Consider the following 18,209-nt stretch of genomic DNA (forward strand, 5'->3'; position numbering starts at 1 on the left):
TCAGGAAAAAAATACATTTTGAGACACAACAATTTTTTTTCCACGAGGACAATGTCCACACTTATAATCGTCATAATTTTTTTACTTAAATGTGCTGAGCGTGTTAAAGCAAAACGTCTCTGAATGTGCATACATTGCGCTCACTAGTGGCAAGTACTTAACATTGCAACTAATCCTGAAATTCATTTGGAAAAAAAACCCTAACTAGTGCACATAAATTGCACCAAAACAAGTTTATTTAAAAAAAATGGAGGATGAGAAGTCATCACAAGTATACAGAAGAGAAAAACAAAGAAACACCAGAGTAGAGTCACAGTATCAAAAAGTTTCTTTTCTTTTTTTTTCCTTCCTTGTCCATCTTGAAACCTTTTTGTTCTGTACACAAATACAAAAGAAATTATCATAACCATAACTGCATTGCACTGAGTAAATAGAGTACTGGCCCTCAAAAAGTTACTGCATTCAAAAGGGATGGAAAAAAGTATTGAAAATAAAAGTGGTGAGGAAGAGAAGGAGGCACTCATACGCAGTCGCCACCTAAAAAGCGGCCTTTAAATTTTTTTTAATATATATCTATATATATGTATATTTTTTTTCTAAACATACAGAATACGTTAGACTAAATAAGGCTGCAAAGATTAAACTGGGGAGGTATCACAAGTATTCTTTAATCACAATATTGCTAACATGTTAGCATGTAGCTAATTAGTACTAGCATTACTTGTGTGTATGTTGTGTGTAAATATCTAAAAATGAGGTGAAATTGACAAAAAAGGTCAAAATATTGACCTGTTTACTGAAACACTACTTTTTGTTTCATGGAACAAAATTAAATTCAACAAATCAAAACAACATTGTCAAAACGCTACCCAGTTAGCATCGTAGCCGAAAGAAACATCGGTACCGACATGGGACATTTTGTCTTTTTTCCTTAAAGGTTTTGTGCGGAATATATCAAATTGTTATTTTTTTTATTAGGAATACATTTTATTCTCTTAAAAAGTCGGATGTTTGGCGTGCGCGCACACTGCGACATGCTCACTAACGTCACTATTGGAAAAACAAGAGGGCCACTCTCCATGCAATACAAGTATGCACAACACAAGTGGGACCAATAGTATTCTTATTATTATCATTTGAAAGAAACTACACAAAACAAAACAGCGGGAAAGAAGAATAACAAAAAAAAAAGTAGAAAGGAGGGTGAAAAGGGGGGGTTCACATTATCTAGTCAGTGTTAAAAATAGAACTTCACCCGTTACATTTACTTTTTGTTTATATACATTTATGTACATGGATTTTTTAACTCTCTTTTTTGTTGTTGTCGCCATCCTTAATGTTTAAAAAAGAATGCATAAACCCTTCTACAAAGATGTGCTTTTTCCGTTGTTTTTTTTTTTTTTTAGTTCGCTCAAGCAAAAGGAGGATGGCGGAAAACGAAATTCTTCCAAATGAGAATCGGATCAAGAGGTTTTTGGCGTCGGAAAGTTGCAAAAGTTGGAACGTTATCACTCGCAAATGCAAGTTTTTTTGATTGATGGGTAGCTAACTCACTGGCAGAAAAACTAAAATAATATCTAAAGTATAAACATTTATAACTAGGATTAGTTTCCCCTCATAGAAATTCTGATATTTGGATACTTGATCCTGTTTTACTTCAGTTCTTAAGGCTCAACAGGCAGGATGTCCAAATACCCAGAACACGTGCTCATTAATAATTTTTTTTAAATCAATAAAACACCCAATCACGGAATCCCCCATCCCCCCCCAAAAAAAGCGTATGTGCGAACACTCGGAAAAAAAGCTCCTGTATTTCCCTGCTAGAGAATTCTAACTTCTCCAATAATGACTTCTTCACAGCGTTTCAAAGACGACCAAAAATCGTTAATAAAACGACAAAAGAAAGCAACGATTCTGTGTCAGGAGGAGGGCAAAAAAGTCTCAATAACACGCAAATACTGTTTTTTTTATGATATATAAATCATGTACACGAGACAAAAGATATGCAAAAAACAATGCGATGTGAAAATTCTTTTAAAAAGTTCACAGTTCTCATAGAGCGACCAAATATATATCAGGTGTCCCAATGCCTACTCCTAAATATTTTTGAAACTTAACGCCACAACCCTAAATGTCGTCCAACGCCTCTATTGAAGAAAACGCCGATTATTTTTTGACCAAATGAAATTCCGCGCCCATAAAATGAAATATGATGGCTTGTGCTGCAGTCGGAAAAAAAAAAAAGTTTGCAGTATAAGTCTCAATATGGTTCAGAAGTCCTATTGCAGAAGCAAGAAAATAAAAAAAGCTAATTTGATTGTCGGCTATTAAATTTGACAACTACAAAGTAAATTCCTGACCCTTAAAAATGAAATAGGCTAAGAGTCTGTGCAGTGAGACAATCTGGCAACAAATTTGCTTACAAGATTGAGTAAATCCCTTCACAAAACTTGCATGGAAATTGAGAAATGTGCTTTGTCTGGATGTCAACTTTTTGATTGGAAAATATGAAACGCCACGCCGCGAAGATGAAACATACAACTTCCATTTGCTGTGCTGCAGTGACACCACTTGATAACAAGTGATCCCATAGAGTGAGGAAGTTGTAAAGGTCAAACAATACCATTAAAAAAAATGAATGCCGTACTCAGGTGCTGAAATAAATGTACATTTCTTGGGCTAAAAGTTTAACCAATGCATAAAATGATGAAAAAAATAGGGTGGAATCCACAAGAAATGAGGTTTAGATCACTTTTAGATCATTCAAAATGAGACACCGCACCCTTAGGATTGCGTCACCTTACGTCAACTGAAATCCAGTGTTCATTAGTCTTTAAAATTAAACACCAACGTGGGATTTCTCCGCTCGTCAAAAAAGATGGACGCAAAAGTAAGGGGAAATAATCCTGCGTTAATAATACCTGGCGCATCCCGTCCAAAGCGAGCCGTAGGTCTGAAGTAGCAACGTTTTGTTGGGTAGGCGGCGGATGGAAAATCCAAATGAAAAGCCTTCACATCATCACGTGGCGCCGGCGATGCAGGGACAGGTGGTCGGAGCGCGAGAAGGATCGGTCGCACTCGGTGCAACGGAAGGGCTTGATGCCCGTGTGCTTGCGGAAGTGCCGGGTCAGCTCGTCGGAGCGGGCGAAGCGCCAGGTGCAGCCCTCCCAGGTGCAGTGGTACGGCTTCTCTCCTGGAAAGGCGAGTGAACGTAAGCGGGTGCGCGCCCGCGACCTATCTCTGACCTGACTGGCTTCACCTGTGTGTATCCGTCGGTGAGCTTTGAGGTGGGAACTCTTGGTGTAGACTTTTTTGCAGCCTTCGTAATCGCACATGTGGATCCGACGCCGCTTCACGTCCGGGGAGTCGGGGTCCGCCGGCTCCAATTCCAACAGCGACCTGAAATGTAGCGTACTTTGAGGCTCAGGGGCCATTAGGTGGCGGCAAAGGGCTGCTCAAGTCACGATAGTTATGTCCATTTCCATCGCCAGTAAATGTTTAATGTTTATTCCATTTATTGTGTATTTGGCGAAATGTATCATATTCGAAAAATACATTTTGAGTAATGTGATTCCCCGATGTATTATATACATATGATACAAATTCATGACAAATTATATTTGAAATATGTCATTTTTTTGATTCTGAATGATAATTTAAGGCATTGCTGTCAATTATTTAATGGTTTGGGATTAATATTCATTCTTATTTAGCACGATGTAAAACTTCATTTGTTGTTATATTGTGTGTGAGTTCTAATTAATGGTGTTCTATATGTATTTATATAAGATCAAATTCATATGTATGTACACTATTTATATAATATTGTTACATTTATATTTGTTATTATTTATTAAGCCTCATTTGTATTTAAAAATGTGGTGTTATTGTAGTTTCAAGTCCACTTTATCTTGACAAAATCATTGTTATAGTTGTTTCTAAAAGATATATTTCATTCATAGCACATTTGAAATATAGTTATATGATGACATTTTCTATAGTCCCACCTAACTTACTTCTCATAACACTTACAGATAATGTTTTTGTTTTTGTTTGCACAATTTATTATTTTAGATAAAGAATCCTGCATGGAAATTGCATTCCCTTATTTATTGTATTATTTCTATATAAATGACCTCATACGGTGTTATAGTTTTAATTCATTTGCCTTATTACATGTTCTGTTCTGGCCCTTTCTTGATAAAGGAAGGTGACACAGTAAGAGGTAGTAGCCTGGAAAACAAGGTGTGGCAGCACACGGACATGCACGCACGCACATACATCAGATTACAGCTAACCTATGAGGTCTCCACCCAAACTTTCCGTTAACGCTGCGGCGCCTCGCCCAAATTGGCTTCAAGGAGACACTAGTAGTCTAAATGTCCCTCCTACGCTCAGAGAATTATAGAAAGCTCAGCTGACTTTCATATTTGTGTGTAAGGAATATATTGTGATGTGCGCTGGCTGGCTCGCTCACCCTGCGTCGAGGCTCTGGGCGCTGAGTGAAGCCGACCCGGACTCGGTTCCACTTTCGGCATCGCTTTCACTGTGATATTCCACAGGAGATGTCGAACCGGGCTTGATGCGGACTGAGATGAACAAGATTGACAGACAAAATTGTCAAATTCAAATTCAACTGTGCTACCAACTTCAAATGAAAAGGTTGACTCAGTATTTCATCTCTACATGGTTTCACCACAGGATGAGTAGACTGTAATGCTACTTATATATTAAGTAGCATGTGCAAGGATATTTATTTTATGATTTTTTTTTTAAATATGCATATCACTGGTTAGTTTTTTGTTTCCCATTGCTCTTCCTTTTTCTGTCTAGCTGATTAGTCTGACTAAACAAAACCATTCAAACAATGACACATTACAACTGTTCGGCCAATCATTTTTTACATTCCTATTCTTTGTCTCGATGCAGCTGAACAGGACGGGTTAAAAAAAAAATTAATTGTAAGTTGAATAGTTCGCTGGAAGCGGCCTACCCTTAAGTGTAAACAACTTTCACCCAGGACCAAAGTAAGAGGGAAGGACTGAGGGTGTGGCACAGTTTAAATGTGACGCACATCATTTTGGGTGGTGCACTCACATAAAGGGCCCTGAAAAGCCAAGAGAAATCTTCTTTTCCCCTGGAGACAACGATTACGCCCACTTAAACTTTGACAACGCCCATTTCAAAAAAAGAAAAACACCCTGTACATGTTCTCTCCTTCACCCTCACTTCCTTTCTGCCACAAATTCCCCATTGTAACTCATTCATTGCCACTGACACACACCAAAGTTTGCCTATCCCATTCAAAATGAATTGGATTCGTACAACACTGATACACCCCGGCGGATTCCTCACCCGAGCCTTCCGAGCGTCCGTCGCTGCCAATGAGGGGCACAGTGATGGCGGCGGTAGCGGCGGCGACGCCATCCGCCGGCACGGCAGTGTAGACTACAGGTAAAGACTGTACAACCACGGGAATAGTCTGCAGTTGGCCCACCTTGCTGGGCATGCTGACCGATGGGATGGTGTGGATGACGTGGAGGATCTGCTGCCCGCCTGCTCCCTGTGTGGCCAAAATGGAGCCCGGCGATAGAACCTGGCAGGATGGAAGAAGCACGGCATGGAGTTTTGCTATGACTGATTTTTGAACTTTTGATTGTAGTGCATATTCACCATGGATCCTATGGACTGCACAGTGGTAGTGACGGGCGTAGCCGTCAAGCCGGGTGGGGCAGAACCGCTTCCCGGCGCCGGATTGAGGGCTAGGCTGACGGTGGTGGGTGGCAGCGAGGAGGACGAGCGAGGCTTGTGGAGGGATAGGTCCACCGGTTCCGTCTGGTCCTCGGCGAGGGACGGGCTTGATGAGGAGGACGGTTCGGCTTTGCAGTTCCAAGCTTCCGTCTTAATGCCGGGATTGCTTTGGTGGGAGCGCTCGTTGCCCGCGTCGGCCTGATGATACGTACACAAAAGTATACAAAAAACAGGACACATTTGTTTTTTGTGTACATATTTCAAGACTCGTGATGGAATTTTCTTATTTCAATATTCATACTACTTCATACTATAGTATTCCTTCAATTTTCCTGATTAATCACCTGGTATTAAGTGAATTTTCACTGAGTATGAACCATATATATTTATATACACTACTAAAGCCTATATATATATATAACATCCCAAGCTAAAGAATGTGCAATTCAGAGGGAAAAAAAGTCACACTGCAGTATAAATAGTATTTCTGTAATAACAGAAAATAAAAAATATATATAATGATAAAATTCAAATGGCCAACAACAGACTAAATAAGCATCTGCTAATGTGACATATCAATATTTTTTTTTCAGATAACTATAGATTGAAAAGGGTTAGGTAATACAGCAGGCCCAGCCAAAGTATTAAAAACGTATGACTTATATTATGGAAAATACGATATTCCACCATCATTATAAACACCCTTGTGCAAAAATATTTGTTCCAATACCCCACTCCTCTATTCAGTCTCATTTTACTTCTTGTACGATTTGGATTTTTTCCATAAATTGCATTTTGTCGGTCACTTTGGACACGGGCGACGAAGCGAATGTAAAAAAAGCCTTCTCCCCGCTGGCGAGGACGGCTTTTCCCGCGTGTCGCTTAGCGAGAAACAATGGGCCGCTGTGTGGGATGCAGCGAGAAAGAGGGGGTAAGTAGACCAGAAGAAGAAGAAGAAGAAGAAACTGGCCAGCTTCCAGTTCAGCTGAGCGTGGACGATTCTGGGCGAGAGCCAGGACGCGAGGCCTCATCTTGGCCCTTTTTAAATCGGGTGAGGCGGGACCAACCGGAAGGCCCAAATAAAAACCATTCTATCCTTTTTCCAAGCGAGAAAGGAGAGATGACGGCGAGCTGGAAAGAGGTGAGGAGCTGAAAGGCGACGAAGGGGGAAGAGTGGGCGGGAAAAAAAACAAGGGCCTCGTGTCGCCATGGAAACTGGGGAGCTATCTATCGGCCGCCTCGGCACTCCTTCGCCTTCCCCGGCAACACCCCCGCCCGTCCTCACTCACCTTTCCTTCCCTCCCTTCCTTCATTTTCCCGCGCCAACCACGCCTGCCCCAACTCTTCCTGCGCCGCCATTTTGTGTTCCGAGCTTTAGAAAGTGTCTCGAGCGCTTGTTTGTCTCGCCGCCAGTAGGCAATTTTGCACGGAATTCTTTCAATGCCTTTCATTGACAACGATAAAGGTCCAATTTATTTATACTGGGAACACTGGCTATACATGCTCATCATTCAGTTCCATTGACTTTCAGTCAAAATGGATTGGATATTTAGTGTCGTCAATGGCAACTATTTTAGTAGGATTTTAATGGTAGTTTTTCCATCCACACACTAAACACACATACATTCAACAAAATCACCAAAGCTGTTTAGTCCGACTGAGTTTCATCTAATATCATCTCTTTTATGGTCTAATGATAATTGTATTCTATAATATTTTTAACTGCAATTCAACATGAATGAGGTGAATAAGGATAGAATCTAATTAGATTGAATAATAACTCAAATATACTCAAAATAGTGTTGATTTTATTCAAATTTAGTGACGTTTTTTTATATTTATAGTATTTAAATGTATGTGACCTTGTATTTCATTTAATTTTTACATGTATTTTGTCATCGAATTGAATTTCTTACATTTTGACACGCCCATATTTCTCATGACTGTTTCTCATGATGTCACATGATTGACAGCCTCATTAACTTTCAATTGCTCTCATCTTTGCCACCATTTCACAAAGTGTGAACAAAAACAAGGACAGCTGTCTTGGATTATACGCCACAAAACTCGCCCGGGTCACCCTTCCCCCTTTTGCCTCGCCCACCTGTTAACGTGGCCCGCTAGCCGCACCCCAAAATTACCTCATGCCGCTTATCGACCACTTGAATACCCACTTTTGGAGATTTGTGCTCTACTAGTACAGCAACATCCTATACTCGATGTTGCATTGATAAAACAATACCTAACAGGTTTTATCACATATTTGGCTGCTGGTGTAATAATACCATAGAATCAGGAAACTACTTTAATACCCGTTAAACCTATTTTTTTGTACAGCATCTACTTGACCTTCTGTGACCCCTCCTTTAATGTTAAATGCTGACAAAAGGGGGAGGAAGACACTCATTGAGCAAACATTATCAAAAGCATATATCTATAAATGTGAGAGAAAATGTCAATGTTAGTTGTTGTAAAGTGCTTGTTTTCCATCTGTTTGTTATGCTAAAATTGATGAACTCCAATAGAAACTGTTGTGACCTCTGGAGTGACATGTCTGGACTTGTTAGGGAGGGAGGAGCTTTTCAGCAAACTTATCCACACTCTTATCCACAGGAATATTTTAATCCAAAGAAAACCAAAACTAAAAAAGTCAACTTTTTAATTCAACCTTTTCAGGGACAGCAAAATTGATGCTTTAACCCTTTATAGGTGAAAGTGACTCTTTTTTTAAAAATGTCATTATAATCAATTGTTGCTATAACATTTGAATGAAAAACATGAAGTCAGATGGAATAGGCTCCAGAACCCCCTCCCACGACTTTTTTGAGAATAAATTTTGAATATTTTTACATATTAATCATAAAAACAGTATATACTAACACTGTCAATAAAAGATCAAGTCAATGAAATAAAAATAAAAAAAGAAATATTCTAATTAAAGCTCCAAGTAATAAAGTATTTTGTTTAGGTGTCTTTAAGTAATTCATTGCATGCCATTGGCAGCAATATTATTAAGTGGAATAGAATATGTCAACTATGTATTTATCTGTCATAAAGCTAATATTGTTACATTTGAAATGACACACTCGCACAATAACATAAATACACAGCCATAATAGAGTGGCAATTTATGCCATAACTCCGCCATGAGGTCTAAAAACTCCCGTTGGTCCGGCCAACGCAATCCGTTTGAGCCATGACATCATCAACTCGCACCAGCCTAGGCGTCGCCGCATTTTCTACCGCGCCTTTCCCCTCCCCCCCAAAAAATGTGAATGTTGTGTCCTTCCACCGATTTGTCACACAAACACACATGAGCAAAAAAAAAAAAAAGCCTCCTGGTTAAAGTGCGAGCTGGCTAACCTCTCATGACACACAAACACGTGTGTTTGTGTGTGTGTTGCCGATGTCGTGCATGACTGCTCGTTTGCTGGAGGACAACCGGCTTGTTTACGTGCACACAAACCCACACACACACACACACAAGGCCTTGTTTGTGCGAGTGTGTATACCAGAGAAAGAGAGATTACAAAGCTATTCAGTTTGCAATGATGGTAGCTATTCGGTGTGTATGTGTGTGTACGTGTGGTTTGCTAAAGTGGAAAAAGGTGGCGCAGGGAGGGGTGGGAACGGGGGAGGGTCTGCGAGTCTTTTTGGGCAACTCCCGCCGCCGCGGTTGCCACGGAAACGGCCAGCGGAAGCGCAATCCGGCCGCTCCCCTCGACACATCCTATTAAGGGTGAAGAGTTTTGAGAAGAATGAAGGAAGACGAGGAAGTAAGAAGCGATAGACGGCAATGTCCACACACTGAACTTTGACCTCTGTGTTGGATTTAACGCTGTTTACATGTTGGAGTCAGGCTTCCTTACGTACAAGCATCCCCAGTGTTTCTCATCAGCTGATACGGTCGGTAGCCAAAGCGTCATGTGATGTTGATACGGAATGAAAAAGGGGCTGAGCGGCCAACCCTGGGGATCTCCTCTGATAAAAACCACTACTATGTACCGTGGTTCTCCGGAACAAAGGCTGACAGTCTTTGGTTATGAATGCGACCAAAATGTGTGATCGTTTTTGTCTACAGCTGAACCTTTGACCTGATACGTTTCATTAACAGACATAGATGTTGAATCCATTTGAAGAGGACCTACAGCTATCAATCCCAAATGGATTGAACATTTAACACCATCAATGGTTGCCAAGAAGAGGTGATGATGCAACTGCTGACTCAATCTGAATCAATTGATATCATAAAAATAGAAAAATAATCCTCATTTTTAACCAGAAGGCTACCCGAGCCCACACTCCGCCTTTTTTAAACTTAACGTCCATAGATGTCAATGGCAGCCGGGAAGATGTGATGCAACTAGTGACTCAATTGGAATAAATGTATAGAAAAGATTGGAATCAATATTAAAATAACTGCCTGATAAAACTGTCCCCACCCACCCTCCAGGCTCCTCCCCTTCCTCACCGTGCAGTCCATCTCCTCTGGCTCAGTTTTGATCTGGACCGAGGGCATGTCTGACGCTTCCTCTTCTTCCTCTTCTTCCTCCTTAGGCGGCGAAGGCGGCGTGGCCTCCTGCGTCAGTGCGGCCGGCGACGGCTTCTTCTTCTTCTTCTGGGCGCCGCTCCTCCTCTAAAAGAAGAAGAAGATGTCGTCAATGAGCAAGGGGGTGTAAAGGAAAAAAGTGCAAGAGGAGGATGTCAGAAATGCACATTTACCTCACTTTGAAGAAGGGAGGGGAAAGTACAAGTTTAAGAAAAGAAGAGAAAGGAGCAATAACTGAGGCCTAACATTGAGGCTTGAAGCGAAAGAAGTGAAATGAGGAGCCGGCGAGGAATAGCAAGCCAGAGAACGCCAGCGAAAGGGTGGAGGGGCAGTGGGGGGGCAGGGAGGAGTCGCCCCTCCCTCCCTTTCAGCCAGGCAGGCGGACACACCCTTTTCTGGAAGCTCGCACACACAGACGCATGCACACAATGAGGTGTGGCGAGGCCTTTTCTGTCCAAACAGCCACATACACACACACACACACACACAAGTACTCACATTTACATAAGTCCCAACTCTTGATAAACCCTCATTTCCTCAAAGAACTTCTTCTACAGCATCATATATGATCAAAAGTAGCTCATCAAGTGGTTCTCACACTTTTTATACCTCAAAAATAGACTTGCCTAACAAAAAAATACAAAAGTAGGGCCAAGTAACTTTTTAAAAACTTTTTATTCCCTTTATCTTGGTAACGCATGTACTCGTGGCCAACAACGAGGTACTCTAAAGTGGCCATGCATGAGATCTATATCATTATCATGATAAAAAAAACATTTTCATTTATATTCATAGGCCTTTATAGATACTAAAAGCATTGTTTTAAGGATTTATCCCCAAATATCTAAATGTAATACAATAACAATATATTGCAATACATTTAATTTGACATGAGTTAAAGAAGATGTAAAAGAAAATGAAAACCCAAGCATGGTGTTGATGAACTAAAAAGCCCATGAAGCAAGCGTATTGGTCCTAAAGTAAACGCGCATTAAATACTAACTCCAGTCACCCAGCAATGAAAGTGAAACAAGCCTATTCAATTATTGACATGCTGAAATGCGAGCTGCATTGAAATGGCTTTGCAAGCTTGTGAACTGGGAAGAATAACCGTAAAATATCCAGTTTCAGTTCCATGACAGCAAAAGATGTCCAATCCATTTGACCTTTGCAAAACCCTAAATGGATTGGACAACCATTGTCATCATCCAAGGTAGTAACTACGTACAGTCAAAATAAAAGATAAATCAAGTATCAGAGGCTCAAAACTATTCTTGAGTGATTTTCTCCATCTACTCATAGTAGAAATTTCTACTAAATTCAATTTTGGCAATTAAACCTACTTTAGGAGTTGAATTTTAAACACATAAAAGCTAAATGTGACTTGGAGATGACCAAAAAATGGTTCAAAAGTCCAGCTTTTCAGCATGCACTAATTTAAGCGTGGCTTTTTTTGTTTTGTTTTTAGCCTTTTCCCTGACAATTAGTATGGACCTCTGCAGACTCAGCAGTCGAACAGTGTTTATCATGTGACCTGGCTCTAGTGGATTCCACACTGAGGTGTGGCCTGAACCAATCAGACACGGGGTGTGACTGGCAGAGCAACCCCTCCCTCCCATCCACGCAAACACATCCACACAGACACCAATGGCCCTCTAGTCCTATTGTAAAGGGGGTCAGAGCCCCCTCTGTGCTTCCAAACAAAGGTAAGGCCTCTCCATGCCATACCTTCTCCCCTTCAGCTGACCAACACAAACCTTTTTACATTTCAAACCACACATAACAACAAACTTGCTTACTGTAAAAAAAAGAGAAGATACACACGAGATGTCAACTATTTCACCCCAAATCTTGTAAATCTTACTCCATTGTGAGCACATACAGGAGTCCGGAGCCTAAGTCTTGAAACTAAATAGGAGAGCACAACAGGAGGGCCAGTTGGGAAACTGTAAGGACAACCAAAACCACACCCCACAGTGTAGGAAAACAACCGCTGTAGTTAAGCAAGCGGCTAAAACAAAGAAGATCCTCCAGTTCAATCGTGCAAAGATCACATCACGACATAAGGTCATGACATCCGGTTTAAAAAAAACAAAAGTAAAAAAAAAAAACATGGCCAAATGGTCAAATTACCAATCTGGAAATAAGAACCATGCTGAAATCCTTCCACTTTCATTTGCTAAAGAGAGGATTGAAATTAGGAATTAAGGTTATTTTTAAGTATTAAAACATTGACAGCAATGAATGATGTCCAATGCATTTTAACCCTACTCAAATTGATTTGGACCTCAATAGAAGTAGAAGACGTTATTGCACTGAGTGAGTGAAGGGCCAATGGGCAACAAAATAAAGATAAAAACAAAAAACAACACCCATTCTTTAAAAGTCATCTGGATTCCAAGAGCGGTCACTCGGAAAAAAAGGGCAACAGTGGGACCTCTTCCGACAATCCTACTCGGACCAGGCAGTCTGGGTGGAGACCACTGTGGGATGGGATTAGGGAAGGGGGTGGAGGGGCGGGGGGTACAGTTAATGTGCGAGACCTTATGAGGACCACTGCACTGCGAGAGGAGGGAGGGGTCTTATGCTGTTAGTGCAGAGTTCCAGGAACTAGAAAAAAAAAAGGGTGGGGTGGGCGCGACCCTGTCAGCTTGTGATCTCCACACAGGAAGTCAGTCTGGAGGGGCGTGGGTGGGGGGTGTTCTAGCCAAAAGGACGACTGAAAATGGAAATACAAGAAGGAAAAACAGAGAGAAGTCTGACATTGAAAATATTCGAAATTGATGGAAAAATCATGGCACATTGGTCAAATCAATGGATAGTTTATATCTCTACTAAGAAAAACAACTACTGGTATCTTGGTACTGAGTAACTACTTAGAAGTGTGTTTAGGAGCTCCATTTTGGATCCAATCAGATTATAGTCCTGCATTTCTACATCATTTGTCAACAGGGTGAACAATACCTGAGAAAAGTGAAAGCCAGGAAAAGAAATATCTAGTTCATTTTAGTCCCGCTATCCCATTTTTAAGATGGTCCGATTGAAGTATTTCTGGAGTGGGCTTCAATGGCGTCTCCATAACGCCGCTTTTTAACAAGCTATTTTTATCGGCTAAAAGGCCAGCCGAGCGTAAGCAGAGTCCACGGGTGAAGCGACCGGAGGACACACAAGAGTCATCTAAGGTACCATGATCATATTTCAGTGCCATCGATGTCAATAGCCGTCACTTTCCAAGCTGAAAAAGATTGGACATCAATTGCTGTCAATGGCAGCCCAAAGGTTTTAGTCACTGACTTCTGATAAGGACAGATCAGTGCTTCCTCCGGACGTGGGGTTACAGTGAAAAATTTCAACTCATATTTTAGGAATGGCCTGCAAATATGCCATCATGTCGTCCCAAAACTGATAGTACAATCGCCCAAATATTGACATAACCCAAAAAACTTAGAATGTATAGGCTTTTAGCTCATCTTAGTTGGTGATTAGCAGATTAGAATATTACCATAGCTTAATTTAAGTGTTGTAACATGCATACGCACACACCCCTTTCCACTCCACCCTCTTTACAGCGTGAGAGAAAGAGGGCGGGGCACCGGAGTCTAAGTGGGTCAGCACTCTGCTCGCTTGCTGTCATTGCAACCCCCCCACTCTGGTCCTCACTATGTATGTGTATGTGTGTATTTTGAGTGGGGGGTGGGGGATTGCCCCCTGCAGGATGCACACATATGTGCTCGGAACGCGGCTGCCCGCTCCCACGAGCTGCTTGGAGGCGCGGCAACCTCCCCCAAGGCACCCCCAGCAAAAAAGAAAAAGAAAAAAAAAGGTATATGCTCATCACATCACAGGGGATTTATTTTCTTTTTTTTTTTGCGGGAGTAAAAAAGGGTAAAAATACAATAACCGCATGATCAGGGTTCATGTCAAGTTCACCCCAAAGAAGTGGTTCTGACACACTGGATTACTTTGAGATAGGAAATAAAAAAATGATAGGATGGAAATGTGTTGTAAGGCAGAAAAAAAATGTAGAAATGAATCTCGACTCCAGCTAAATTAAAATGTTTAGGGAGAATCCTCACATTCGCATTGCACTGATTTCAATTATTATTACATAAACTTGTTTGTTGTTTCTTTCTTTCCAAGATAAAGTTTGGAGAGTATTGATTTAAAACTCTAATTCCATGACAATACAATATTCAATCTTTGGGCATGAAATATTTTCATATCACAAAGAATGCAAGCATTTGGATTTGGGATTTGATCGATTTAGTACTGTTACGTTTCACCCAAATATATCAAAACCAGTTTAAAGCTACTGCACAAACACACACACACACACACACACACACAAATACACATTCCGCTGCACCTTCACATCTTTCTGTAAAAGTTAATAATTTGGACTTTTGATTCCCCCGAACACAAGTCAAAAGAACTGTGGTGGCATTTTGGATTAGGGTGGTGCACAAATTGAACTTCAATTGACCTTCTCATATGCTCTGTCAATCTTTTTGATTGCAATGTTAAAGTCTAAGGCCAGGAAGCATATACCGATTGGAATATCTCATGATTTGTTTTGGAGCAAAATCAAAGCAAGATCCCTAAACATCCAATGGTAGGCTGATAGGATACTCTAAATTGCCTGCAGATACGAGTCTGAATGTGAATGGTTGTCTGTTTCCTTGTGCCCATGCGATTGGCTGGCCACTAATTCAGGGTGTCCCTCGCCCTCTGGCCCCAAGTCAGCTGGGATGGGCACCAGCATCCATGGCCATGACCCTTGTGAAGATAAAGCGGTTCAGAAAATGAATGAATGAATGATGCTCGAAGGCTAACAACATGCTACTCACGGTGATGGAACCTAGCCAGAGTTGATCAATAACATTATTTAGAGTAGTAAATATGATTGCGTATGGAGTTAGGATCACTGTATTAAACACAGTGTTCTTTTACCAAATGTTTATAATGAAAAATACAATATGTATTCAAATGCTTAAAAGAACGCGATGTTTACATAAAATAAAGACATACCTTTATTATTTGCTGATCTCTTTATTGTGAGCGCATGGCTTTATTGTTGGCACATAGCTTTAATGTCAGTGCCTTCATTGAACGGAGTACAAATGATGACATGAAGTTAACTAACTTTTACTAAGGAAACAGCTTAAGATTGCATATTATTAACATGAACACATTTTTGGCAACAAATACAGATCAGTTCAAGCAAACTGCTTTTATCTTGAAAATATATCACTCCAAAAGGTACCATGTTGAGTAACTGGTCTTTCATGCAAACACTAGCTTAACCAGTCACCATACTTTTGCTTGGGACCATGCAAAATTAACTCATACATTGCCATTGACGACAATAGACCATCGGAATTGGGTGAAGCATCAATCTACCATCAATGGCAGCCATCAAGTTAAATTCCAGCCACTGCTTTACTCTCTTTAGTCTCCTCCTGAACGAAACGCGCCTCAATTTTGCAGTCAAAAACGACCACCCTGAAATGGCGAGACCAATCGACAGACGCTAGCGCGCAAACGAGTGTAATGAAACACCGGGTGTGTCCTCCATCTGGCGAGCAGCTAGGCAAGCCGGCCGGCTGCCTCTTATCACACCACACCCTGCTGACGCAAAAGCCGGCCACCACTTCCCTACACACCCTCTTATCCGCACAAGCAGTAGTAGACAAAGCATATACACACACACGGCACCAACAAACAAACACGTTTGAGAAGCTTCAGAGCTTCTGTGGTTAGATGCTTCCTCAAACTGGTGGATGCACAACACGCTAAGATAATAGCAGTCATTCAACTTCTCGGAGACATTTTTTTTTCATCCAAATGGAGACAAAGGACATGAAAAGTTGTATTCATGTGTAAAAATAGCAATCGGGTAGAAATCAACGTCAAAAAGCTGAAGGAAATGAGGCAACTTCTTTTTCAGTTTCTTGCCCCAATAACTTGCCTCAGAATGACATCATTTCATAAAGTAGCCAGTATAAGATCCATAACTCTGTTACAGTATTGATTTTAGAAACACAGTTGTGGTATTCTCAGTCATTCATAAAATGTATATTTTTGAATGGGTGACTACAACAAAATGAAATTGGTCATATTTTATTGATGTTTAGTGGTAGGTCAGGTTGTAAAATTGTTATGGTATTAAAAAAGGAGACTGTATTTGATGTATGAATAAATTGAGTTTTGAGCATTAATGTCAAGGAACCACAGTTTCTTTGTGCCATACCGCAGGAGAGACTAATACCAATAATGCATCCTTTACACACTGGCACGTTAAGCAGTGGACTAAATTGTACCACAGCATTAATTTCACCTCTGCGCTTCTGCCACGAGCCAGCGCTCGTTAATCCTCGCTGACAACGTTTCTACTCGGCGACCCAAGCGCGCGGCCACCCGCCGCCGCCGGCCCTGGGGCCGACCCGGGAGCATTCGGCCCGTTCCTCACTTTGCGTCGGCCAAATTCGGCGAGCACGTATCTGGTGGACACGCATGCGCACAGAAAACAGAATTGGCCAGCTGGTCAACTAACCAGTCATCCGCTCAAGCCACCTGATACCAAAATACTGAGCCACCGCGTGAAACAAGCTTCTCCCGTATCAGCTTCTCTGTGCATAAAACTTTCCTGCCCTGACAACACAGCATAGTTTATACACAGGGGGTATAGAACAGATAATTGGAGATCAATTTAAGGATTGGGCTGAAGTTTCTAGATGAAAATGGACCTCCCTGGCGCCCAATGCCAACACACACACACACACCAACTCAGGAGTGTGATCAAACTTTGTCCAGTCTTGTTAACGATTGACAACTCTGCCCTTCAGTTGATGCATATGCTCACCTGATAAAATCCTGGAAGGACTGGAAAATGGGCTTACCTATCACGATTGTAATTTGTAACTACTGCAGAAACCTGAGAAATTCCAGCATCCGAACAGGAATCGGGAGTCAATCAACACATTGTATTATGGACTTTTAAAAAAATAAAGTTTAAAACTTTCTATTCTCAGCTATACAATATAGGCACATCAGGACAAATGATCACATATAATCAGCTAATATTGACAGGCTACAAGTCAATTACAAGGAATATATTGTATATTACGAGGCAGAAACAGATGAATTAATCTGGTCACCAGTCAATCACATTGCTATTTGTTTCCTTTTTATTATTTAAAGAATTAACATCCAGGTTCAACCTGTCCTTAGATCACGACCCCGCCCCCCTGCCCCGCCCCCTAAAACATGCAATCATAATAAACAAAGGATGCACGCAATGGTGACCGGAAGTGTACCTGACCCCTCTTCAGTGCGCATGCGCGTTGAGAAAAAGGTCCCGCTGGCCCTTTAAACGGTATGATGGTGTCCTGTGAGGCTGCAGCTAGTTCCTTCCGTTCCCCCCCGCTTCGCCCCCTTTTCACCAGCCACTCCGCCCGTTATCATTATTAAAGAGCCCCACTGTACTGACAACGTCACAATGTGTCAAATAGAACGTGCACTTACTTTCTTGTGGCGGCTCTCCGTGTGCATCTCGTGGAGGCGGAGGGAGGGAGAGAGGGAGGAGGGGGGGTCGGGGGGCTTTGGGTGTGTATAGCTTCGAATGTGGGTAAAGGGGAGAAAGGAGGGTTTATGCAAGAGGACAAGGAGAAGGAAGGGGGCGTTGAGCTGTGGATATTCGGGATATTGGAGCACGGTGCTGCGTGCCTCTTCTGTTCAGTTCATATCCGCAGCGTCGATGTCTTTGCGACCCCCCCTCCAAAAAGTGGAATAAATCAGCCAAGCGTTGCGCCTCTGGTTCTTGCCGTTTGCTGCCGTGCATTGAAGGGCTGGGCTCTCTCTCTCTGCCTGTTCCTCCTCCGCCTCTCCCTGCTTGTGACCCCACCCTGCG

At 41.6% G+C, this 18,209-nt stretch overlaps 1 protein-coding gene and 1 long non-coding RNA gene across 4 annotated transcripts; both read right to left on the reverse strand.

The window, feature by feature from the left end:
* Window positions 1-214: 214 nt before the first annotated feature.
* On the reverse strand, window positions 215-18,204 carry klf8 (Kruppel like factor 8). 3 transcript variants are annotated; one of them, XM_077741459.1, is made up of 7 exons: window positions 17,825-18,204; window positions 10,223-10,387; window positions 5,674-5,949; window positions 5,356-5,596; window positions 4,478-4,589; window positions 3,260-3,399; window positions 215-3,193 (listed from the first exon to the last, which is right to left on the reverse strand). In XM_077741459.1, the coding sequence occupies exons 1-7, from the start codon at window positions 17,849-17,851 to the stop codon at window positions 3,012-3,014; spliced, it is 1,143 nt and encodes a 380-aa protein (XP_077597585.1). In that variant the 5' UTR covers window positions 17,852-18,204; the 3' UTR covers window positions 215-3,011. The 3 variants fall into 3 exon arrangements, with proteins under 3 accessions (XP_077597585.1, XP_077597587.1, XP_077597586.1); XM_077741461.1 differs by lacking the exon at window positions 17,825-18,204 and adding an exon at window positions 17,200-17,481; XM_077741460.1 differs by lacking the exon at window positions 17,825-18,204 and adding an exon at window positions 10,474-10,866.
* LOC144213153 (uncharacterized) lies at window positions 14,127-15,228 on the reverse strand. Its single transcript, XR_013329898.1, has 2 exons — window positions 15,148-15,228; window positions 14,127-15,076 (listed from the first exon to the last, which is right to left on the reverse strand). It is a non-coding gene; the product is annotated as an uncharacterized LOC144213153 (long non-coding RNA).
* Window positions 18,205-18,209: the final 5 nt, after the last annotated feature.

The sequence above is a fragment of the Stigmatopora nigra genome, chromosome 19 (genome assembly GCF_051989575.1).
Source record: "Stigmatopora nigra isolate UIUO_SnigA chromosome 19, RoL_Snig_1.1, whole genome shotgun sequence".
Classification (NCBI taxonomy): domain Eukaryota; kingdom Metazoa; phylum Chordata; class Actinopteri; order Syngnathiformes; family Syngnathidae; genus Stigmatopora; species Stigmatopora nigra.

What these genes read in the sequence shown, in the direction of transcription:
- klf8 (XM_077741459.1), bottom strand. Translation starts at nt 17,851, where the DNA reads ATGCACACGGAGAGCCGCCACAAGAAA. An exon ending in CGGAGAGCCGCCACAAGAAA is followed by an intron (nt 10,388 to 17,824) that starts GTAAGTGCACGT and finishes TTCTTCTTTTAG; the next exon opens with AGGAGGAGCGGCGCCCAGAA. An exon ending in TCACCGACGGATACACACAG is followed by an intron (nt 3,194 to 3,259) that starts GTGAAGCCAGTC and finishes TCGCCTTTCCAG; the next exon opens with GAGAGAAGCCGTACCACTGC.